Genomic DNA, 25,740 nt, shown 5'->3' on the forward strand with positions numbered 1-25,740 from the left:
GAGCTATTGTTGAGAGCTATGCTGACGGGCAAGTAGGAGGAGTATTATTACAACTTCATGAAGATATGTGTTTGTGTCAACAGAGAGTTTGCCTCCCCTTACTAAATATCTCTACTTGTTGTTGTACATTTTCACCAGTTTTACACTATTAAAAGCATAAAGGTTAACAGTTCAAGCTTTACACATGTATTCTGTTTGTTTTTTTGAGTTAGCGTACTAATTACTGTTCAAGAAAGTTAACCCTGAACAGGTCCAGTGTGTCAGTACTGATTACATACTTCTGTATGAGGATTCTTCCCTCAGTGAGACCAGCTCCCACCACATTGAAGAAGCATTTCTGCAGGGGCTCTGGTAGAGGATTCTTTAGTGAGATCTCTGCAGACAGCTTCTCATTTACTCTGGTGTCTCCCAAGATCTGCAGGAGAACCATTTAACAATGCACTGTACATAATGCTTAAAATGTCTTCCAGCGTTATGTGGCACTGTGGCACAGTCTCACCAAAGTATTGGGACATCATCTAATTTACATAAAGCCAGACTATCAAATACTCTACCTTGATGGCAACATCTGGAACATCGAGCACTATGATGCGTTTTGCACCGTGGAATTTCCTTATGTTATGGTGTTGCTGTAGTCAAAGTACTCCAGTCTGAAGGGAAGGCACTTCTCTGTAGAACATAACACATCAAGGTCAGAGAAAGCAACACAGTCAATTAGCAGATGTTCTTATCCAGAGGGATAACAATGTGAGTACAATTTATATTATTATTATGTCCCCAGTGTGAATATGTTGCTCCTAATAACCCACAATATATACATTAGAACTGTCCGCCAGTTTCCTGCTTCGTCAAATCAGTAGGCCATGATTACAGTATTAACTTAATCTATGAAACAATTACTGTATTTATATGCACAAATAAATGGATTCAGTGTAACATAAGTCATCTTCACTGATATTCGTCGACTCACCTTCACTTTTCTCTTGTGGTGTAGGGTCACTTGCTTGCCAGCCATCATAGTCTGCCTTCAGATCGGGACGAGCCATCCAACTATCCACCCACACATGGAGGTTCCTGAGAAAGTGTAATATATTGTAACATTGTTTCACAAACACAGAACCCATTTTGTATCAGCACAGCATGAGGTTTTCTCCTTACCATATTGAGTCAACAGAGATATCATTTTCATCCTTATCATACAGAAATTCAATCAGTAGGTTACTATTTGCATCATGAGCAGATCCAAAGTTAGTAACCACTCGACAGGGGATACCCAGAGCACGAGAAATGTGTGGATGAAAGTCACATGTCAAAATTCTTGTATCACTGATTACATAAAGGCAATGAAAATATTTAAAGTAGGTACAGATGACTGCCCTGAAAATCAATTTCCATTGTAGTTATGCACATTAATTAATCCATTGCTTATTTCTCACACCCAAATAACAAATTCACATTTTGGTTTCCTTAACTTGGATGAATGGACAAGATATGATACCTGTCCTAATTTAGTTTTGTTTCCCTGGCACTGTTTGAAAATGGTAATACGGTACGCATCTTTTTCAATTGATGGGAACAGAATTATAACTATTTCACTCTTCTCATTAGAATATTATTAAGTAAATATGAATTGCAAGGCTTACCAAAGACACAGACTGTTAGAACATGACGTGCAACCCCATGTCTTAAACGTTAGCATTTGAAAACAATACACTGACAGGCCATGTGCACCAAAACAATGATTCATATCCTACCTTGTATATACATTTCTTTCAAATTAATGAAACAATTTTATAATTCAGGTGAACTGGCCCTTTAGGTGAAAATATTCACAGAAAACAGTTGAATGTTGGTGGTTTTTAGGTTTAGATTTTACCTGTGCATGCTACTACAGCAAACACCCAACACTGGCCAAAGCGAACCTTCTTGCATTGTTTATTGGCCCACTGGCGAAGTATGGAAACACTGTCTGTCCAATAAGTGGGTGGCACTCATCCACCACTATGTGTACCTGGCCAAATGTCCACGGGGAGACTTGGATTCATTTGGTTGTAGATAAGACCAGCCTGTGATGGCACAAATACTTGCCTTTCTATATCTTCCTCCATGTATACTGCATCCTCTGTAGCCAGGATACATATACCTCCAGGTTCAAGATTACAACTGTTATAAAGTTCCCTGGTCTAATTGATTTGTTTGCACACTTTAGTTATTTAGCTGATGCCCTTATACGAAGCTACTAGAGCAATTTCGATAAGGTGCCTTCCTCAAGCACACAATTACAGATTTCTCCTCACCTTGTCACCTCAGGGATTTGAGCCAGCACACATTAACTGCTATGCCATCTGACTCACCAACACACGTTGTTTTACTTTTTGTTGTCCCAAAGTTTTTGCCTCCTCCCAATTATAGCCTGCCATTGCAGCAACTCTCCTGCTGGTTCACAAGAGTCAAAGATAGAGAAGTGCCCTGTGATGCAAATCTCACCAAGCTTTTTCTGCTTTACATCACGCAGCTCACTCAACCAGATACTTATATGTCTGCACATATGAGCCTGGAGGAGATCCCATTCTCTAGCCAACAACCATGATTGAGCTTGTAGATGTACAACCCACCACGTGGACTTGCTAAAGTGTGATGAAGCAGCCCCTTTCGACATCCAACCCAGAGGTTGCTGAGCCAATTCACAGCGTTCTCTGTGGTACTGCTGGGCACTGTCGGTATGCCACCACCGGGATTTGAACTCTTGTCCACAATGATGCTGCGGTACTTTGTGGCATTGAATTACAATGCTGCACCACCGAGGAGTGGTGCATTTTAACATAAGTCTGTAAATCATGGATGAACAATAAAGAAGTGTTGCTCTTTTACCTTGATCCATTACTTCCGATAATGCCGGTAGGCTCTTGCTTGTGTCGCTAGAGAGTGTGATGTCCTGGCTGCAATGTTGCTCCAAGGATATTTGTAGTGTGTGTAACTTGACTATATGCATAACATGACCACGCGGTCTGGTCCAAGCTCCCTCAAACAGTTACTTCCTTATTATTATTCAAATTGCTTTCATCAAATACAAGTGAAATTGTGAAATGTAGAAACGCTAATTCAGCATTTATGATAACGTTATACCCACTTCATGCTTCACTGCATGGCTTTGAATACTTTACAACTTCTGAAATAATGCCCCTTCAAACAGTTTTGAGACATATTACTTCCTTAACATGTTTCAAATAACTTGCATCAAATAGAAAATATATTTGTGAAATGAAGAAATGCCAATTCAGCATTTATGATATTGCTATAGCTACTTCATACTTCCAAGCAGGGTATTGAATACTTCATAACAACTTCAGAAAAGAATAACAATGCAATGTTTTTGCCCAATAAATAATTTATTGTTCCATGTACAATATATGCATATCAAAGATAGTGGTTATAGATATATTACTACCCAAATTGAAACAAATACTGCGTCAATGTAAATCTTATTTCTCTACAAATATGTTTTTAAATCCACCAATATTAACGTATGTGTGACAGTCCAGGACAGCAGAATTAGGCTCTGATTGAGGAGTGTTCAGTTTGAAAGCATGGCCCATCTGATTAACAGAATAAATTCAACTGATGGCTACGTCATCACTGGATGTCTATGCTGAATAACTGGGTCAGTCAGGTCCAAATGTTTAGCAATGTCCTATGAGCAATTGAATTGGCAAGATTTCATTCACTTTCCAGTAATGGAGTAAATTTTTCTTCTAATTACTCAACATTAGTATGAGGTGATGTTCTAACCACCTGCTAGAGAAATACAGTCAAAACTCTTAAATTCTCCAAAGAAATTGTGCTCATCCAATAATAAATAATTTGCTATGGGAATAATTTACATTGGGTATTATATAAAAAACACAATAAGAATGCATAAACCAAATGTGTGGAAAAAGAACAAAAACAATGTTGGTTAAGGTTGTCTCAAACAAAGTAGATCTATATTGACATGTTTAAAAGTTATGCCCTGAACAATCAGATCTAGCGCTTTAAATAATTGAGATCTCTAACACATATCCACACTGATTCAGCCAAACCTGTCATTGGATGTTAACTAGCAGATGTCAGATAGCATGGATCTGAATCTAACCACAAAAATAGCTGTTCCCTTTTACAGGGAAATAAAAGAACAAAACAAAGTTTGCAACTGAATTGGAGAATGTCTGAAGAGTTATGATTGGCCATAATGGCCATTTTTGTGGTTCTCGCTTTTCAGAGCTCAAAGCTACAGTAAGGCTGCTCCTCTGCTTTCCCACCTGTCAGCAGACTTATCCCGACCCTGGAAATAAATCAATTATCCCACATCTATCCACCAATTTGGGTAGGAAATGATGTTTAGAGCACCACTGGATGTTGAGCTCAGCATGCACAGAAAATTGAAGGGGACACGTTTTTGTGTAGCCAGTTTGATTTGGACATGTCTAATGGTATATTATTGTTATTAATATAAAATGTGTTAAATGTAAGAACAATAAGGGTAGAAAGTCACTGATGAGTCATGATACTAATGATGTGTAAATTACAAGGAACTGATTTGACTGAGTTTAAATGTACATACACAATGTAACTAATATCTCAAAATGAAAATGAAAGTCAGTCATGTGATCCAATGCCCTTCCAACTAACTACAGTCAATCAATGTGTTAATTTTCATGACATTTTAGTTACGACATACATACCAGATACAGTAACTCTTTCGAACCAATTGCAACCTCTGGGCTTGTCAAGTAAATACAGTTCACTTACATTAACAAATGTTAATACATTTTCCTTTCAGTACGGTCAGTCTGATTGTTCAAAGATCCACAGGACGTTCTTGGTAGGCTTCACCATACTGGATTAACTGTCTAGAAGAAAATCAATTCCATCATATTTTAATTGACTGCATTGCATATGTATTGACCATATGTAATAAAACAAATGTATTTTGTTTCAACTCACTCATATCCTCAGGTTAAACTTCTGTTGATTTTCTAAGAGAAACCTTTTCTTTGTCCACTGAAGAATATATTGGTTGTTCTTTGACCTTTGTAAAGATTAAGTATAGAAAATCAAATCAAAATCATCAATTTGTATTGGGGCAAAATTATTATGGGGGTGAAATTTGGTTCATTTCTTTTACATTGATCAAAAAATTTCACCTTTTTCAGGCTGTGAGGAACAGCAAGAGTTGGTGGTTTAGGAGCAATGGAGAGCTTCTTCCTCATGGTAGCAGGTGAGCTGGTCTTCCTGAGATTGGGTGCTGTGGTTGTTTCTTGGACATGGTGCTGAGAACTCGTAACAGATGACAAATCGTCCAACTCTCCACCAATTGCAGACAGGCAGTTGTGCTCTGAGGTGCTGAACATGCTAGCACTCTCACCTGATGACTCTGTGCTGTCCACTGGAATGTCAACAGAAAGATACAGAGACAGGCACATAACCAGAGTCATGTACTGTATGTCTGTCAGTACTCATTTTAGTCATGTAAAACACTAGAACAAAACAAACTCACTGAGAAGAAGGTTTTGCTTCTGGTGACTATGATAATCTTTTAGATCATCTTCAGTCACTGACACGGTCTCCGGTGAAGAATAGACACTGGGATTGTTCTCCCCACTTTGTGTCTTGTTACCAGGGGAACCAACTGGAGGTAAAGAACCTCGTCCAGAAGAAGACGAGGAGTGGCTGCAAGAGGTGGATGCACTACTTCCTGAACCAATAGAGTTGGGTCGGAGATATTCAAGGTCTGTTTGCGGACAACACAGCACAGGAGCTGAGAGAAGGAAATAGAGTATTCAGTAAGTAACTTCTATTCAGTAAGTCAGTACATTTTACATATGTGATGACAGTACATGGATAAGAGGCTTGGGAGTTGGCTGTGAACTTATTTACATACCTCCAAGCAGGACACAGTTGACAGCCCTGTCACAGACAGCTGCCTCGCTCTTCTGTATATTCATGAGGGGTTTACTCCCTATGCCCATGAACATTCTCTCCTGTATGCGCAGTTCTACAACACACCAAACACAAAGATAGTCTACCAATAAACTTTGAATTTGGTCATTCCACAAAATGAGTGGTATTTGAATATTATAGGTAGAAACTGTAGCCCAATATTGCTTAGTTTGTCATAATTTCTGAAGATTGTTATTTATTTCAGGTGATTAGTGCTATAAGTCTGTAATTCATTTTATGGTCAACCCTGGCAAATGAACTGAACTTTTGTTTTAATATACTGAAACCATTCCTTTTTAGATATTATTTATGGAATTACCATGGAACATATAACTGATTGAAAACAAAAAGATCAAAGGTATAAACCTTTATCATTAATACAGTCATTTCTTTACAATCTCTTTATGGGAATAATTATCTGGTTTTTAATGATTTGACACTCCCTCAGATTTGAACGCATGCAAAGGATTGAAAGTTATGCCTCTAAATATTGGCCAAAGTAGGACAATTTAAAGATTTTGGCCTCTTAGGGGAATCCAGACATTCTAATTATTGCCGAAACTTGTTTATCTTCGGTCTGAAATCCTGTCAAAGAATCCAAAGTTTTCTGGGCAGGTGGGAAAGGAAATGGTGGTGGTGTATCCATTTATATAAAAAAATCCACAAACACATTCTCAAGTATTCTATCTTGATTGAGCTCAGAGGCGCCCAACTGCCAAGAGTCACTACGCAATAATATTCTATTATCCCCATGGGACCTTAGGCTATGCCGTCTGCAGGATCCAGAACCTGGTCTAGAAATAAAGCTGCTAAGTAAGCCATTCAGCGGACCTTGAAGTAAGCATTTGCTATCAGCCCACACTAAACCTTTGTGTGCCCTCATTACTCAAACCTTTTGAGGAAACCGGCTGCACTTCACATTTGAGTACAGGTAGTTACTTAAAATTGTTTTGTAGTCATTACTCAAACCAATTACGTCCAGAGTTGAGTAATATTAGCTTACAATAATTGTGTAATATAATTAGCCACAGCTACAACATCTTTTCCCAGTGCGAATTGCCCTTTCAAGTGAACTGTAGTTACCCCCCAAGTCTGTATATGTTAATGACAGAGACATGGTTATGACTCACTTGGTTTCAATTGTTTGTCTTTCATGTGAGTTCAAGACAAATTTTTCCCTCTTAATATATTACACATCCCATGTGGCCTCATTCCAAAATCTTGCTTTGCGTAGCACAGTGGCCAGAGTTAGGGCTGCAAAATCCTTAGACCTTTCCTAAAATTCTTTGGGAATTTCCAAAAGTATTACAGCTTCTATGCTGAGATTTCTGGAAGTCCTGTGAACATTAATAATACAACCATTCCTACATGTCACTGTCATTCAAAGGGATGGGTAATTCCAATAGGAATTAAAGGGGTGTGGAATCTGAGCATTAACAATTACAATGTGAATGTACGTTTCATTGGAAGTGAATGTGCCTAGATAATGAGAACAACAGAAACATCTCTGTTTAGATTATCTCTCTGTAGGTTGCGCTCTGATACCCGCAGACATTTTTACATTGACCATTTGGCATGGGAGTTACTGTCTTGGAAATCTGATCTTGCTAGGTAGACACACCCTTCAATGTATATATCAGCTTATAACCAACATTACAGTGGGATGAGATTGAGTGAGATGTGATTGCCCTGGGCTCAGAGAATAAAGGAATAATTGAGGCATGTGCCTTGCATGTCTTTAATTACAAATATCCACCAGAAAAAGGATGCAAAAAACTACATTATTGGATTATCTTTGATATAATTGATTTAAGTGTTGCTAAAATGATTCTGATTAAATAATTCCAAAACGTCAACCTGCAGTAGAGCATGTTAAGCAAATGTTTATTTTAAATATTTATTTCAAATATTTAAATAGTCAGTATCACATAATCATTTTATGTCATTAGCAGCATTTCAGTAACTTTGAGTTAAACTTACAAAAAATATTTCAGTTAAAAATGCCTTAGGGTTTTACTGTGCACTAATAGTGATTGACAGACAAGGCATGTACAGAATAGTGAACTTACCTCTGCTGTGGGCGGCTTGTTCCCAGAGGATCTGCTCCAGGTCTGTGGTCCAGGCCTTTTTAGTCTCCTCTCTGTCAGCCTTAAGTGTGTAGGTGTCCTGGGTCTTCCTCCTGCGGAACCAGATCTCAAAACACAGACCACTCTCTCCGGAGTTATGGGTCATCCCAATATCAGACGTCTAGACAGAAACAAAAATAAAAGACAGGCTGATTGCTTCAAAAAGGCCAGATGATTTGGTCTTTCTTTACAAGTGGTAAGTGAGGTACATTACAGTCTTTTTAATGAATACTGTCAACACACCTTGAAAGACTGTTTGTAAATGTACACGTCATTGCCCACGTCTGTCTTCTTGGTCTTGCTAAAGAGGATGAGGTCTTGGAAGAGAAAGACACGACGAAAACACTTCTTCTTTCTGAAGACCACAATGAACTCATCCTGACGAATCAGCTGGCCTTGCTCCTTAAGATTCACCTGGTGCAGGAGTGGAGTAAAACAGGACAATGACTACCTGGTTTAAAATAATAATTTCCACATGTACCCCCATTTGGACATTTGTTGTTTAGGAAATTATTACGACGATAAACCTACGTCACAGTCCTGGATGGCGTCCATGGTGAGAAGATCGTTGCCATGGCGCATCTGGAAGCGGACCAAGTCGGCCGCAGATTGGAGCTCTGACTTGTCCCCGTTTGTCCAGGGCCCACACACGCCCAGCATGTCCTGCAACAGCAGGCTGTACTTACTGATCCTCTGGATGGGCCTAAGCAGGTAGGAGGACAAGTCCATGTGGTCTCCCAGCTCCTGCTGCTTCCTCTGAGAAGGGACAAAACAAGACAGGAGATCACAGGAGGGATGGAGAGACCATTCAAAGGAATTCACCATTGACCTTTGGAATGAAGCATCAACTTAATTGACTTACCTTGAATATGTCATGGCGATGGTGAAGGATTAAAGCATCTGACTGAGGCTTGTTCTTGCTGTAGAGAGCATAAAGGCCTAAACTGTCTCTCTGAATATAGAGAGGAAAGTTTACCGTCACAACAGTTACACTTTAGTGGCAAATTCAACAAATCAATCATTACAGGACTCTAGTTTAGCATGTAGAAAGGATAGATTAGAAGGCATGAGCATGAAGACTGTAGCTCACGTGTCTCAAGAAGCAACAAGCCACTCGTAATGGCTCAGCCTGACAGTCCTCCAACTCTCTGAGGAAGAAATGGCAATGGAAGTCGTAGAGCTTCTCCAGGTTACCAAAGATGACTCCACGTTTGCCCCGCAGGTCTTGGGGCACGTCAGGCGTCTCCAACAAAGGAAGGTAGTGAGTCAGAATATAGCCCAGGGAACGCACATACTCCCTCTCTGTTAACAGCAGCTCCTCCATGATCCGCTGTAGCTTCCTACAGTAACAACACCATAAACAATTACAGCAACACAGCCAATTACTAAACTCTGTTTTGCAGTCCACTGAAAGTTATGAAAATGTTTTATGAAGGTAGAGTACCTGCATTACTTCATTGCAAGCTTAAAGAAAAGTACATTAGGCAGATATCGACAAGAAAAAAAGGTGATGCTAATTTGGAGAACTCCTTTAGTAAGTAACTTACAAAACACTACTGGTGTTCTCTTCTGGATTTGCCAACAATGTTGTTCCCTCACACGTCCTTGCAGATGAGCCAATATTCCTTGAAGAGGCAGTCTCCATCACTTCATGACCACAAGAAGACTCCTCTGAACAGAAACTGCCATGGCGAGAGATCTGGAATTTCCGAGCGGCCTGTAGCATCCTACAAGAGGGTTTTCCATGGGAACAGGATGGTGTCTGGATGCACGCCTCAGACTGACTGGACGTGGCTGTCGCGCAAGACTCCTCACTCATGGATCGACTCAGACCCCTACGATGCCACAAGAACCATTCACAACCCATAGGGTGTGAGTCGGCAACGGTGGCGGCTCCTCTGCTCTTCCCTTGGTTGGCACCTCTCCTTCTAGTTTCCCTCACCGGTCTACTATTTGATCTGTTATGGGGAGAGGCTGGCACATTCGTGACCTTTGACCCTTTACCAGGTTTTATATTCTCAGGCTTGAAGTTAATATTAGAGAAGGTCACAGAGTTCTCCAAGGCAACATGGTAATCTCCATCCATAGAGTCTGATGGGAGGCTGCTCCATTCCGGGGGCTCAGGTCTGGGAAATGACAAGGGTCTGTAATGATGAGTCACTGTATGAATCAAAGCTTTGTCCTCACTAGTTCTGTACTCTTCATGCCAGGGGTCTGTGTTCCTCAAGGCCCTCTCTACATCATGCAGGCTTTCTTCCAGTTGCTGCCTGACTTCTTGACACTTGAGCCAGGCTACGTTCCACACTCGCATGCCTCTGGACCCCCTTAAAACAGATGCATGAGCCTTCACTTGCTGGAAGCGCTCTGGGGAGAACTGACCAAAGCTCTCCTGGTACATTTGGAGGGTAAAGACCTCATTCATGTCTGGATGTCTTCCAAACGGCTTCTGGTCCAGGTATTGTTTGCAGTCTTTGGCCAGCTCAGTAGCCTGGAAAAAAAATTCCCTTATTCAAAACTTTTCTGACTTTTCTTCCAGACAGATAAAGATCTGAAGCTTCTGGGCATGGGCTACACTGATGAAGGGAGTGAATGCAAAATATGATATATGACTGTTTTACAACTAAATACATAGTTGACATGGGTTTTAAGAAAATGTCCATCTATCAATCAGTCAATCAATAACATTTATTATAAAAAGCCAGCTTACATCAAGCTTACTAAAACCCCAAAGAAAACTGGAAGCTATGAAACACAGGTAGACTTTACCTTACTCACTGTTCAAAACAACACTGCTCCTACCAAACTATTACTCAAAAATATGTAAAGTAAATGCCCAACCCCATGAATCTTATTAAGAATAAGATCAAATCCAGTGATTTTACCAGTAAAACATATAATCATTATTATATTTCTCTTTGACAGTAAGAACGAGGAGATTTTCTATTAGAGCTACTGACCTGTAGCTAATGGACAGACAAATTACATTTTTATTTACCCCCAGAAAAAGATACAGAAATCCAACTTTTATTATTTCCCCTTACAATATATACATAAAGCATGTCAACATCAGCATTGATTTTATGTGTTTTAGTTAACTGTTAACAATAAAACAATGTGCAACAACATGATCTAGCACTGCCTGGACACCAACCTGTTCACAGAAGTTGCATACAGTGACCATAGCCTTCAGCTCATTGCAGCACCTCTCTGCCCGGGAGAGGAAGTCAGCCAGACAAGACTTGAAGGTACACACCATGGTACTGAACAGCTCAGTTTCAGTGTATGTTGATGAGCCCTGGATCTTCTCTGCCTCTGTGAGCAGAACTGTGGCCTGCTGCTTCTGCTCCTAAAGGGACAGTAAAACAGTAAAGGTAACGACCTATTCAATTAAACTTCCATTACTTCTCGTTCCAAGTAGATCTTAGTGGATCAAGCGTGAAACAGTGTCACCTGATTGCATCACTGAGTGAAAAGATAGATAGACTTACATTGACTTTAGCGAGGAATGCACTGAAGCTATGGAGAGTCTGCTCTACTTTTTCTCTGGAATCCCCCACTGATTCTGCTTCCAGCAACTGCCGTTCCCCCTCTGCATTGAACCATTCCGTGATCTACAATGGAATGGGGCTTAGTAAGTATTTTCTGAAGTTTCTTCAGAACGTATTTTGACCTCTTTCATGTTGTTATGTTACAGACATAATTTAGAATTCATTCAGTTATATTTTGTGCCAATCTTCACCAATTAAAAAAAAAATGGAAAATAAAAAACTGAAATAACTTTTGTACATATTTATTCAAAACCATTCAATATTTTGTAGAAACATCTGTGGCAGCGATCACAGTTTTAAGTCTTCTTGTGTATGTCTCTACCAGCTTTGCACAACTGGATTCGGGTAGTTTCTCCCATTGTTCCTTGCATATCCTCTCAAACTTGGTCAGATTTTTTAGATTAATTGCAAACGCAATGAATGGCAAATGCAATGAATGTACCTTAGTGAAGTGGTCCTCCATTTCTCTTTGTTGGAGCAGGTATTCAAGGTGTTCCAAGTACATGTTAGATTTTTTCACCAGTACATGGGCCTGCTCCTCTACATGGTTGTACAAACAGGTCACAGAATCCACAGCATCACTGCACAGAGAGATTGGAGATCAAGGAAATAACACATTAGAAGGAAATGGTTGATATGTGCAGTTCAGTTTAGCTGAGAGTGCCACATAAGGACAGTTTTTATTAATGATTGTTCAGAATTAGGGTTAAGTTACATTTAGTGAACACGGAATTGTTGTTTTTACATCCCTCACAAGGTTTGTAATACAGGACTGTGTGTGTGTTTGTGTATTTTTCAAGTAAAACATGAAGAATACCATTTCACTCATGACATTGATGAACATCCTGTAAAGGAGGCTATAATTTACCCCAGTCATGCAACACGTCAGGTAATATTCTGTACCTGTAATGTTCACAGTGAGCGTATCTAAAGTCAGTCTCCCTTCTCAGTCTGGCCAGTATGGCTCCGCCGTCCCTTTGCAAAGCGACCAATCGGCAGTCCTCTAGAACATCCTTCATCAGAGTTCTCTGTTTAAAAATACACGCCTTCACATCCTGCCACATATGGAACGAAAGATTTGAGGATATGAATAACCCAAGTCAACTCCATTCCACAAGTTTTCAGTAATAAAGTGCTGTCAAGGTTAAATCCAATACCTGCACCGTGTCAGTCTTAGGGCCTTCCTGTAGTTTCCTAATGGCCCCCAGTAACAAACCTGAAGCCTCCTGGAGATCTGACACAAAGGGATGAAGTTTCTGAAAGACACATTTTAAGTTCATCAGACGTTTAAGAAGACCAAGATACAAGAGCTTTCCAGTGTCTGTCTAATGTTTCAACTGACCTATCTGATGGAGCTCTAGCTAGCCCTTGTGGAGAGCACTGGACAATAACAGAGTGGCTGCCGATCTGTCTTCTCTCTGAAGAGAATAAGTATCTCTTTCAACTCAAGATCCGTAAGCTTCTACATATGTATTTGAACTCTACGCTTTTGCACACTGCTCTGATTTGTTCAACTTGCACTATTTCTGAACTTGGACAAAATATATCGTTGCAGTTAAAAGTAAATAGCCTATATGGCCTAAGGAGACTGGCCGACCATTCAAAGGAGTATAACGTGAAAATCAGAAAAACTGCTACTGTGCGTCTGCCAAGAGGTGGAACTGTAGCATATTCCAAGTAGATGATGAAGAATACATGGATGTGCAAAAGAATATCTACACATCCCCAGAAGCTTTTGGACTGTGATCAGTAGTAGTTATCTATAAACATGGCAAACACTGATCAGTTGATATTTACATGTCAGTATCGTCTTTTGAGTGAAACAATCTGGCCCAGCAATAACTCAGTACATATTTTCTCCACAAAGGTAACGACTAGTGTCTTAGACAGCTGTACCGACGCCATACTTTAGTTGTGGTTCCAGAGCTGAGCCCTGGGACCTGGGTGTTGGCTGTAGGGCAGGCTGTCTGCCAGGGGCCTACCTTGTGGAGCTGCAGCCAGTCAGTGTGGTTGAATGTCAGGCTGCCCCCTAAACCTGAGGTCAGCTGGCTCCCCTCCACCAGCTTGTTCAGTGCCTTCAGTGAGTTCACCAAAACACTCTGATAATAGGCAGAGAATTTCACAGTCAGTGACATCACACAGCAAGCCCCTCAAAATGAACGCACTAATGTTCATGAAATGATAAGCCTGATAATAATCATTATTAGAGAAAACCACTGGTTCAGCTCTGACCTTCTTGGGGTACTGCCAGCTCTCCTTCTCCACCATGATAAGGACAGTGTGTACAGCATTGGGAACTTGCTCCTGTAACATGATCAAAATATGAGGCCCCTGTAATATGTCTGAGTAAATAGCGTATACATGCAGGTCAAACTGTTATTTTCAGATAGTTGCTACCCTCTGTTGGAGATGTTATGTAGTGCTTATCGTAATGTGATGATGAATGTCTTCATACCTCAACCATCAACAGGGCCTTATTGAACTGTGGTGGAGGGGAAGTCTTCCTAGCATCTATAAGTAGTGTTATTCCAAGTTCTCTTAATTCTTTCCTAGAAATGAAAACAATGGGTTAAGACTACAAGATTTTGATTCAGGTTACACAGGAATGGGGGCAGCCCGGTGTCATACATACCTGACTACAGAGTAGAAGTAGAGCAGCAATTGGCAAAGCTCCAGACTGGACACTAAAGGAGATCTCCATCCTTCCTGGTGTCCATACACTTCAACCAGCATCCGGCCTGTTCTGTCTCTACCACCTGAAAGGAGAACATGAGGGTCTGATACTCTTTCCCTGGACCGTTTCATACACCTCTGTATCAAAGACAAACCATGGTTGCCTTACCAGTAAGACATGCTATTCCACGTGAGAGGGGATGAGTGCTGGGTTCTGCTGAGGATGGTGACTGGACCTTAGACCTGGGCACAGCATACGATTCCACAGACTGCTGAGGTGTGTCAGGGGGAGTGGCAAGTGGAGAGTTCTGGTGGACATTTCTAATGGAGGGTTGGCCATCCTGGGAGACATCTACACAATGGAGCAATGGTAGAGTGATACACTAAACCAGCAGTGTGAATCCTTTTTCTCAGCATGTATCACTGAATAACAGATATAATGTAGATCTCTCACCTTGGTCAGGCAGTCTCCGTCTGCTCATCTTTGGGGAAACCAGTCCGAAGGCTGTGGCGTTTTTTAATTTAACCACATGTAAACTGGGAATATCAGTAGATGAGTCAGCATCCCTCCTAATTTTCCTTCCTTGAATCACGACTTCACACTTCTCCGATGTGTCCACAACAGTGGTTGACAGAGATGAGGGACACCTCTCGCTGTTTTCTGGGGTGTCACTCAGTTCTCGTAAAACCTCACTGGATCTAGTGTTCCACTCGCCCGACTCCCTACAGGAAGCATCGCTAGCAGGGGGATTCTGGTCAGCCTGGTCTGGTTCTGGATGGCAACAACACTGAGAGAGACCAGGACATATTTCTTCCCCCTGTGGTTGTCCCTCATCCAGAACCGCCAATGTACTGAGTGGATTGTCTTTCTCAAAGGTAACCGGATTCTTCAGCGCTGAATGGTAAGACTGCCGGTAACGGCACCTGAGCTCCTGTGTGCTGGAAACCTGACCCATTCTTTTCCTCGTGCAGGGGGTGCAGGGGAGCTCCTCTGAAAACCGAACAGTCCGGCCACAGTGTGAGGGATCCCTGAGGGGCGGGTGTGGGGCCGGGGCGGAATCCACGGCCGGGGGCAGGGCTGGAGCTGAAGGAACACCATCCCTATTGAGGGGACCAGGCTTTAACATGTGTTCTCTGGGGTGTGGGTGACTGTGAGACCCACTGTTGAGCAATGCTTCTTTTTCCTTAGTGAACTCCACCAAGTCTACGTACTCCCCCTCAACTTCAGAGGTGTTTTTGCTGCGACTGTCCCATGTGGTAGGAGACACCCAGCCTATGGGCTTAGCCACAGGCCCATGCTGATCCAGCTTAACCAGCCTGGAGCATTTGCGGTCCACTAAACGCAGTGAAACCGCAATGCCATTTTTAGCAGGAGCAATCCTAGTCTCCACAGTGTACCCAGGGGCCGAGGGAGGCAGGGTAGATGTCATTACCTCCTGTGGAACAGAAGCAGGGGCAGCCGGTGAGGAGGCCATGGTTCTGGGTTTATCCACAAACTCAGGAAAAGCCACCTGTGCCCATGGCATCTTTACCATTCCCCGGTCTGTAGAAAGGATACATTGGCTGAGCGGGGTGCCATTGCGGCCGTGGTTGAGCTCCGCCAGCCAGGCCTCAGTGAAGATGCAGGGGTAGGAGGTCTCTGGAATGGGTGTCTCCTCCACCTTCCGATCCGGTCCCTCGTCCTCCTCCAGCAGGCTCCTGACTACGATTCGGACAGCCTGTTCAGAGAAGGGCTCCACTTGTAAGTAGAAGTCCCCTGGGCGCAGCAAGAGGATATTGACGGGAGCCAGCTGGAACACCACCTTCTCATGCAGACACAGAGGCCAGCCCTCGAAGCGGTACACCACATCAGAGTACTGGGCCTGACGTCATAACATAAAAAAATTTCTTCATCATTTAATGTCTTTGTTAATTAAAACATGATCAGTACATAACAAAGAGGATTTGAATGCTTTTGCAAGCTTTGCATGTGACTTTGTTTGGTGTGTTGTCTTTGTTTGAACCTGTGAAACCTGTTTGAGCTTTTGGGTAACTCTGTATAAGTATATTACATGTTTGACAAATTTCTGTCCATATATTTTTTTAGATGTACATTTTATTTACTGCCTTTCACTCAGGACTTTTAAAAAAAAAGTTGGTATGTAAGCATTGTGAACATCACCTGTTGTGTTTATAAAGCATGAGACGAATAGAATTGGATTTTCAATGTTTGTATATATTGTGTAAGGTTAACTATCATGCATTTTATATATATATATATATATAGATGTTATAAATGTATAACACGTTATACATTTATATACATTTTTACCCAAATTTTCCAGGTAAGTAAACATTGACAGCAACAACCTGAGAGCAAATACAGGTATCTGCTCAGGGAATATATTAGACATGTTTATGACCTGCCTACACAGGGATTTGATCTAGCAACATTTCGTAGACTGGGCAGATGCTCTAGGGTTCCAGCCATCCTCAAATTGCTCTAACTGCTAGGATTCCTGCTGATGATATGTAGTGACTCACACAGGCAGCCTGTTGAACACTCTGAAGAACGTGTTTGGCTGGGATGAGGAAGTCCAGCAGACACTGGAGAGGGTCTCCCTGGTATCGTTCCTCTATGACCTGGAAAACCTGGCTCAGGACAGTTGAGGCTGTGGCCTCGAAGGGAGGGTAGAGGACTGAGAGGATGTTTTGGATGGACCAATCCAGAGACTCAGGGTTCTAGAAACAGAAGAAACAGAAAAAATGTTTTGCCCAAAACACATAGAGATAAAGATTTTGTATACAGATTTCTGGGCTGTGTTGATACAGGTTTTCCCTCCCAAAATTAGGCTACTGTTACCTGGCTGCAAATGGCTCTAATTTAACATTACACCTATGAACGTTTCTTCCACACAATATCTAAAAGTAACCTTCCAATCTCGGATGACTAGTTTTATACAATGCCCCTCATTTTGTCGTCAACAGGATCTGCTTATATCTTGGCAGCTTCGGGCTCAGTGTATGTGAAATTGAAAAATGTATGCACTCTCTACAACTGTAAGAGTGCCTGCTAAATGATGTAAACGGTAAAGCAGTTACACATTAGTCCAACCGCTTCCCAGCAAGCACTAGTCTGATGTCTGCCAGACTAGTCATGCACCCCTGCACAACAACTTTTGTTTGAGGTCATAGGCCATGAGGTCATAGATCACAATGGCCATTGTATTCTTTGATCCTGGCATCGATCCTTATGTTTCCAGTAACATCTGATAGACAGCCCCCACCTTCTTCCTTCGAACAGCACAGTCAACTACTGTTAACCAGAGACAGATGTTGACAGCACAAGGGCAAAGTTGCTCCGGATGTCAGAGTAGCTAAGCTATCATGTGAACCATTTGAGTTGCATGTAGGCAGATACCAAGCATCCATAAACAGACTGGGGGTCTCCACTGGAGGAGAGTTCTGGTTTATGGTTTCACATTCTCTCTGACCTCCTCCGCAATGGCCCATCACCCGCTTTTAGGCTCTGCTTAAATTAGCTTTGTGAAGGCCATGTGTTGGCAGTGTGTGGTAAATGTATACGTGCATCTTTTCAGTGAATCATTCAGTCTCAGGTGGGGTCTCTTTAGGGGGAAACATGCTTTTTTGGTCCACAGATGCTATGTAGTTTTAATATGGCTTGCCAAGTCAAATTGACTGATTCATTGTAATTGCAGGGATATGACTAGTTAATGTTCAGTGTATAAAGTTACCACCCTTTTGATTGTTCAAATATATTCCAACAAAAGTTGAATTGAATAAATCAATAAATTTGAGTTATGAAGCCATCTTATCAACGTCGATCTTTGTCATTGGAAAATGTTTTTGCGCTCTTCGTTAAGTTAATCACAAATGTGTTTTCTTCCCCATTAATTGCACAGAACTAGATGCATTCCAGCTGTAGCGTGGAGGTGGAGGGAGGATCTGGGTGTATAAGGGTGTGATCAGACTGATCCCCCTGGACCTCATCTGGCGGACCAGTCTACTTCCATCTCAGCTCTCCAACACTTTTATGTAATGGACTGACAAAGGAAATGCTCAAGCTCTCCTCCATAGTCCACTCCCAGTCAACTGTTCAAGCTCTCCTCCATAGTCCACTCCCAGTCAACTGTTCAAGCTCTCCTCCATAGTCCACTCCCAGTCAACTGTTCAAGCTCTCCTCCATAGTCCACTCCCAGTCAACTGTTCAAGCTCTCCTCCATAGTCCACTTCCAGTCAACTGTTCAAGCTCTCCTCCATAGTCCACTCCCAGTCAACTGTTCAAGCTCTCCTCCATAGTCCACTCCCAGTCAACTGTTCAAGCTCTCCTCCATAGTCCACTCCCAGTCAACTGTTCAAGCTCTCCTCCATAGTCCACTCCCAGTCAACTGTTCAAGCTCTCCTCCATAGTCCACTTCCAGTCAACTGTTCAAGCTCTCCTCCATAGTCCACTCCCAGTCAACTGTTCAAGCTCTCCTCCATAGTCCACTCCCAGTCAACTGTTCAAGCTCTCCTCCATAGTCCACTTCCAGTCAACTGTTCAAGCTCTCCGCCATAGTCCACTTCCAGTCAACTGTTCAAGCTCTCCTCCATAGTCCACTCCCAGTGAACTGTTCAAGCTCTCCTCCATATTCCACTCCCAGTCAACTGTTCAAGCTCTCCTCCATAGTCCACTCCCAGTCAACTGTTCAAAGTTGTTAGTTCAACATTTGTTTTTTGTTTTTCATTTGGATACTTTTTCAACTAATGGAAGTTCATAGTGAAATAATAATAAACACCATCTCTTTGAATTAAGGTGAAAAGTTACTTTTTTGCTAATCCAATCTCATGTGATTCAATTGACATCATAATTCTTCTTGTGTTGAATTGACCTGGGACCAATGTTGACTCAATCAGATTTTGGCCAGTCTGAGGTCTTTGGAACATTCCCTGGACCAGATCTATCTATCTATCTATATATATATATACATATATAACATGGTTGTGTACATCCATCATTACACCTCTACCATTCTTGGGCCACCAGAGCTCAGACCTTTCCCCAGCTACTTGACTGTTGAGGAGCTGTGATATGCCACAGGACCTGTGTCCTCTGTATATGTTTATGCTTGACATGGCTCCCAGCACAGCTATGATAACGATCTACCCAGAGCAACATAATCTGAATTCTGACACACCCTCCGGCAAAACAGCAATAAGTCAGTATGATGGTGGGCAGTTGAGTCTCAAATAGAGGATGTTGCAAGAGTTTCAAAAATCGAAAACGTTTAGATCTTTGTCTTGGAAAAATACCGTCCCTCTCAAAGGTGAATGAAACGCCCGCTGGTCCAGGGAGTTTCCATGAAAGATGTGTTTTGTTCTTTATAGTGTGAAGTGAGTTTTGTTCTTCATGGTGTGATGCTGTGTTGAGTCAGTGTTGGGCCTGATGTTTGGTGAGTACAAAAAAAGCTCCCAAGCTGACCCACTGGAATATGCCTGTTACCTAAAAACACGTCTCGCACTATTAGGGGTTTCTGAATGAAGTCTATGTGTTATGTCATGCTGTGGTGGAATTCATGTTGATTTCCACACAGGGCACTGAGTGATTATGGGCTAACAGCACCGAAGGGCAGGTCAAGACATAACAAGTCTTAAGGAGAGGAGCAGCCGAGGATTGGGCGATGTGGGATAGTGTGATTAGCCGGGCTAGTGGGACCATGACTCACCGTTGCTGTTATGTCTGGGCAACAAGAAAGCACCCAAGGGGGTAAACAGCAAGCCTGCCTAACTGTCTGTTGCTGAGTGCTGACACTCTGCTGAAGTAACATTGGGCACTAAATAAACACACATCATTTGCACTCAGTCACTCAACTAAGTGACTCGTCTCAGATTGCAGCTTATTGCATTCGGATGCACCAGTGGGACTGATGTTCATTCTGATATTTCGGAGTTTAACATTTCTCTTCATTAAACAGCTAACCCAAACAACCCCTAAGCCACAGTGGCCAAAGTCACATTGAAGTGTCTTTGAGTGTTTCAGTGTGAAATGTTGTTGTATATAATATGTCTGGGTGAAATACTGAATGTAACAGTGCGCCAATGAATATTGCTGTTTGGAAAAACATCTTAATGATTCCTGATTCTAGTTGAACTTAGTAAGCTGAAGTAAGCTAAAGCTCAATTTCCTGTGTTTATGTCTGTTTTTTTAAATGTAAAAAAATCTGGTAGAGATCATGTCTGGATTCTCCCAGACCAGACAGATTTGTGATGTCTGAAGAACAATTCTCAACTGGTCATCAGTACATCAAATAACATTGTTAGCCTCCATCAGGATCATTGTCCAAACACCATACACCCTTCACAGTTATTGTCGGGGGTTTTCCAAACTAGCCTATTAAGTTTGACAAATAAAATAGTTGCTATAGCATTTATCCTTGAGTCTCTCTGGTATGTTACATCCTGGTACATTATTCACATGTTTCTATTCAACATTTTAGGAGTTTGACTGCCTTGTTGTAGCAACCACAAAACAGATGCTTAACAACTGCTAAACAACCAACACAAACTGGATTTTAAGGAATGGTCTAAATAGCAAATGAAGACAAAACTGTTGATTGTTTTGCTGGGATGCGCTTTCTGTAAGTAAGGAACCAAGATGCTGTACATCAGTTGAGTTGAAAGGTGATTACCATGCATCCAAAGGAGGATGTTTAAAAGACATCCATGGCATTTCTACTTAAAAGGTGTGCTTCAACAAAACATGTACACAAGTAAGAAAACCTCAGTGATGCTCATTGCGCAAGTGGATAGATTAATAAAAAGTGACCAATCTCTTTTGCAAATCAGTTTTCCCATGGTGATTCAATGGCATAACATTTAATTTATATGTTGAACTGACATGTAACCAATGTTGATTCAGTCAGTCTTTGCCCAGTCTGAGTTTTTTTGAAAGACTTTAGGAATGGATGTAAGGTTCTCTGGATCAGATCCATATATATGTATATACATATAAGATAGTCATGTACAGTGGATATAAAAAGTCTACACACCCCTGTTAAAATGTGATGTAAAAGAACGAGACCAAGATAAATCATGACAGAACTTTTCCACCTTTAATGTGACCTATAATGTGAACAATTCAATTGAAAAACTAACTGAAATATTTGAGGAGAAAAATAAAATAAAAAACTCACAAAAACCTGGTGTGCACACCCTTAAACTAATACTTTGTTGAAGCACCTTTTGATTTTATTACAGCACTCAGTCTTTTTGGGTAGGAGTCTATTAGCATGGCACATCTTGACGTGGCAACATTTGACCACTCTTCTTTGCAAAAGCTCTCCAAATCTGTCAGATTGCGAGGACATCTCCTGTGCACAGCCCTCTTAAGATCACCCCACAGATGTTCAATTGGATTCAGGTCTGGGCTCTGGCTGGGCCATTCCAAAACATTAATCTTGTTCTGGTGAAGCCATGCTTTTGTGGATTCAGATGTGTGCTTTGGGTCGTTGTTGTGCTGAAAGGTGAACTTCCTCTTCAACTTCAGCTTTCTAACGGACGCCTGAAGGTTTTGTGCCAAAATCGCCTGGTATTTGGAACTGTCCCTTTGGTTGATGCTTGACAATGTAAGTGGATTGATTTCCTGCCTGTTGTGCCCTGTCCGGGGCCTCCCCCTGATAGGGCCACAGTGTCGCCGGACCCCCCCCCTCAGTCCCAAGGTCTTACGCTGCTATATTATTGTGCTGGGGGAGTAGGGTCAGTTATCCTTCTCGGTTCCAGCTGAAGAAAAACAGCCCCAAAGCATGTGGCTGCCACCACTATACTTCACTGTGGGTATGGTGTTCTTTAGATGATGTGCAGTATTGTTTTTGTGCCAAACATACCTTTTGGAAATATGGCCAAAAAGTTCAACCTTGATTTCATCAGACCATAACACATTTTCCCCACTCTTCTTTGCAAAAGCGCTCCAAATCTGTCAGATTGCAAGGACATCTCCTGTGCATAGCCCTCTTCAGATCACCCCACAGATGTTCAATTGGATTTAGGTCTGGGCTCTGGCTGGGCCATTCCAAAACATAGCCCATTCATATGAAGAATACAGGAGATTGTTGTCACATGTAGCACACAGCCAGTACTTGTCAGAAATTCCTGCAGTTCCTTTAATGTTGCTGTAGGCCTCTTGGAAGACTCCCTGACCAGTTTTCTTCTATTTCATAAATTCTGGGGGGACGTCCAGTTCTTGGTAATGTCTCTGTGGTGACATATTTTCTCCACTTGATGATGACTGTCTTCAATGTGTTCCATGGTCTATCCAATGCTTTGGAAAATCTTTTGTACCCTTCTCCTGACTGATATCTTCCAACAATTAGATCCCTCTGATCCCTCTCTGCTGATGCTCCAGATACTCAACTAGTCTAAATAAGGCCAGTTTTATTACTTCTTTAACCAGCACAGCTGTTTTCAGCTGTGCAAACATAATTGCTGAAGGGATTTCTAATGATCAATTAACATTTTAAAATGAAACTTGGATTAGCAAACACAACATGCCATTGGAACACAGTAGTGAGGGTTGCTGATAATGGGCCTCTGTAAGTCTACATAGATATTCCATAAAAAATCTGCTATTTCTAGCTACAATAGCATTTGCAATAATTAACAATGTCTACACTGTATTTCTGATACATTTTATGTTGTTTTAATGGACAAGAAATGTGCTTAGAAAGAAAAAAACAAAGACATTTCCAAGTGATCCCAAACTTTTTAACAGTAGTGTATATGTTTACGGTATTAGCTAAGTTTATTTGTAATGTATTATTGTATAATTTGCTGTTGTGTCCTTTGTAAAATCTATTTTCTTTGTTATTTGTACCAACATTTAGATTATTAAATGTACTGGTGTAATGTGAGATTCATATCTGTGATCAATATTAATGAATGCTGTTGATTCTTTTTAAATTCAAGGGCCTGCTAATGTTTCAAATAATGCAGTGATACCCTTCTGTATCTCAGTCCTAAACATAACTGTACAGAAGGAACACCGTCAGTTTCACTATATAACAGATACGTAATCAGGAGCTGTAGTATTTTAGGTTCCAGCATAACGCTAAGGGTGGCAAACCTCTGCACATTTATAAGCCAGTCAAAATGTGCTGGTAAATGACTGCTTTGTCAAAGGCTCTTTGAAAACTGTTTGTGCCCATGACTATATAACTAAACTGATAAACAAACTACAGGGCAGAATATGTTTGATATCAAGTCATATGTTCACTGGTTATAAATAGGCCAAGGTAGGGTCAAGCGAATTCCTTATGAATAATATCCTGCGTTACTCAGGAGTATGGTCAGACATCTATAGAACAGTAGATTTGCCCTGAGAAAATATCTCAACAACATGGTTCAACACTTCAATTTAGGACATTCTAGCGCCCTTCATGGGAACATGCCAAATTACAGTCAGAGAAAATGAACAGGCCCAATCTTTGTGGATCCAATGTAAACCATCACTGAGTCATTTAGATCCAGATGGTATACTGTATTTAGTTACTTCTCAAGCTCTTCAAATGCAGCCTTTCTTTCATACAAATGCTAATTATGATGCCTTAGAGAGCATACTGGCTTGGGGTTAGTGGCAAGCCAGTTGCCAATCACTAGTTGTGAATAAACTTCTTATTATATTATAGTGGGTGATCAGTTTTAGCATCTTTACATAAACTCCCCGTAATTATGTCACAGCTGAGTGTATTGTAATTCAAATGGGCAATTTTAAATCATGGCAAAATGTTAGCGTTAACATACATAAAACAAAGCCAGTGATTTTCAAATATACTCCAAGTATAAACTTCAAGGTACTCCACAAGTGACTTCAACATTTGTGAGCTTACTTGCTTAACTAAGCAAGACAGTACATCATTTTACTGTTACAAAAATAAACTAGTCAGGTAATGATTCAATGGAAATGATGGTACAGTGGTCATTACCTACCTCTTAAACATCTTAAAGACTATAAACATTTGGCCTGAGCAGCACTTGAAACCGCAAAACATTTATTGGGTTATTTTTCCCCAAATGGATCCTTTGTATAATTCTATGTGCTGGTCTCATGCCTGGCTGTTATGAGGGGATACGCAGGGCAACAGAGACAGTGGGTTTTTTGTGAAATCACTGGGAATGCATAGTAACCTGAAACCCTCACCTTGACTCAAAACATGTAGCTGTGTTGCTAGCTACAGTATATTAAATTGGAACTTGGATGTGCCAACACGAAGCCCTGCATCTGTGTTTCTAATTAAAGAGATTACATTTAGACATTTATGTATTTAAATGTAAATATCGAAAACCTGAAGGGCAATTATGAAAAACCACAAAACACAAATGACCCATAATAAACAAAATACAGATATAGAAAGCTATGTTGAGCTACAGTTACAGTACCATGTTTCCAGTTAAACAGAGATGGTTATCCAGTAATCAGGGATGTCTCTGAGTACGGAGTCCAGTCTGGAGAATAATCCATGGACAGACAGGTCTCACTAAGTGACAAACTGACCGTAGCAATCTCCATTCTGTTCACAGTGCCTCTCACCTCTTAGTAAGGAGGATGTTACTTTGTGCAAACTTGAACAAAATAATATTTTAAAGCTCTTAGTGCTACCGGTTGTAGCACCAAGGTTGTAGCAGCTAATAGCTGTCCTGGTCTGCTTCCCCCTCGTCTGATGCTATGTATATCTGCCCACAGTTTGCAGAGGGGCAGCATGACCCGTGCTGCGTGAAGAAAGCATGCAGTAGCAAGGGATACAGAGAGGGTTGCAATAGTGGATAGAGAGGAAAGAGAGAGGACAAGAGAGAGAGGGGAGGGAGAGCGAGTGAGCGAGGGAGAGAGGGAGAAAGAGAAAAGGGAGGAGACAAGTTTTTCCTCACAGAAGGAAATCCCCTCAAGATTATTTTTCACTTCTTTGGGGTTGTTCTCAACCTCCGCCTCACCTCTATCTCTTCATCGCTCTCTTTCTCTCAGACTCTCTCACACACACCCACCCTTTCCAACTTTTCAGTTCCTTGGCTCTCGTCCCATTTTACATTCCTATTCTCTTGGCCGTGTCCTGCATATTAACTAACTTCACTTGTGTGATGGGCACTGTGGGCCAAGTCAGTGTAAAGAGGTTGGATATAAATCCAGGTGATTTCATTGAGGAGGCCGAGCTGTGGCGTATTTCATATTGGTAATGCATTCTGACCAGCTTCTTCAATGTCATATGACCTAGGACATAAGCGCATGGGACAATATCTAGGATTTCTTAGCACAATTGCGAGAGACAAATACTGTATAGTGAAGGACAAACTGACAACGCAGCCACTGATTAAGTTTGCTGTAATTGATGCACTGGGAATCCTCAGGCCTGTGGGACAAGCACTTGCAGGTCCAGACTAAGATGTGAACT

General features: G+C 41.4%; 1 protein-coding gene across 3 annotated transcripts; it reads right to left on the reverse strand.

Moving 5' to 3' along the window:
• Positions 1–287: 287 nt before the first annotated feature.
• Positions 288–25,091, reverse strand: si:dkey-65j6.2 (uncharacterized protein KIAA1755). Of its 3 annotated transcripts, XR_828921.4 has the most exons (27): positions 24,737–25,091; positions 16,850–17,047; positions 14,781–16,188; positions 14,496–14,678; positions 14,286–14,409; positions 14,109–14,202; positions 13,886–13,957; positions 13,636–13,752; positions 12,811–12,909; positions 12,557–12,708; positions 12,096–12,234; positions 11,594–11,716; positions 11,257–11,451; positions 9,653–10,593; positions 9,196–9,445; positions 8,968–9,057; positions 8,637–8,861; positions 8,349–8,519; positions 8,049–8,226; positions 5,921–6,034; positions 5,537–5,797; positions 5,184–5,425; positions 4,984–5,068; positions 4,789–4,889; positions 971–1,074; positions 555–669; positions 288–415 (listed from the first exon to the last, which is right to left on the reverse strand). XR_828921.4 is itself a non-coding variant. In XM_020051771.2 (24 exons), exons 1-23 carry the CDS (start codon positions 24,737–24,739, stop codon positions 4,997–4,999), a joined length of 5,424 nt encoding a protein of 1,807 aa, XP_019907330.2. In that variant the 5' UTR covers positions 24,740–25,091; the 3' UTR covers positions 3,379–4,889; positions 4,984–4,996. The 3 variants fall into 3 exon arrangements, 2 of the variants coding, with proteins under 2 accessions (XP_019907330.2, XP_010889752.2); XM_020051771.2 differs by lacking the exons at positions 288–415; positions 555–669; positions 971–1,074 and having other exon boundaries at positions 3,379–4,889; positions 12,557–12,681; XM_010891450.3 differs by lacking the exons at positions 288–415; positions 555–669; positions 971–1,074 and having other exon boundaries at positions 3,379–4,889.
• Positions 25,092–25,740: the final 649 nt, after the last annotated feature.

The sequence above is a fragment of the Esox lucius genome, chromosome 12 (assembly GCF_011004845.1).
Source record: "Esox lucius isolate fEsoLuc1 chromosome 12, fEsoLuc1.pri, whole genome shotgun sequence".
NCBI lineage: Eukaryota > Metazoa > Chordata > Actinopteri > Esociformes > Esocidae > Esox > Esox lucius.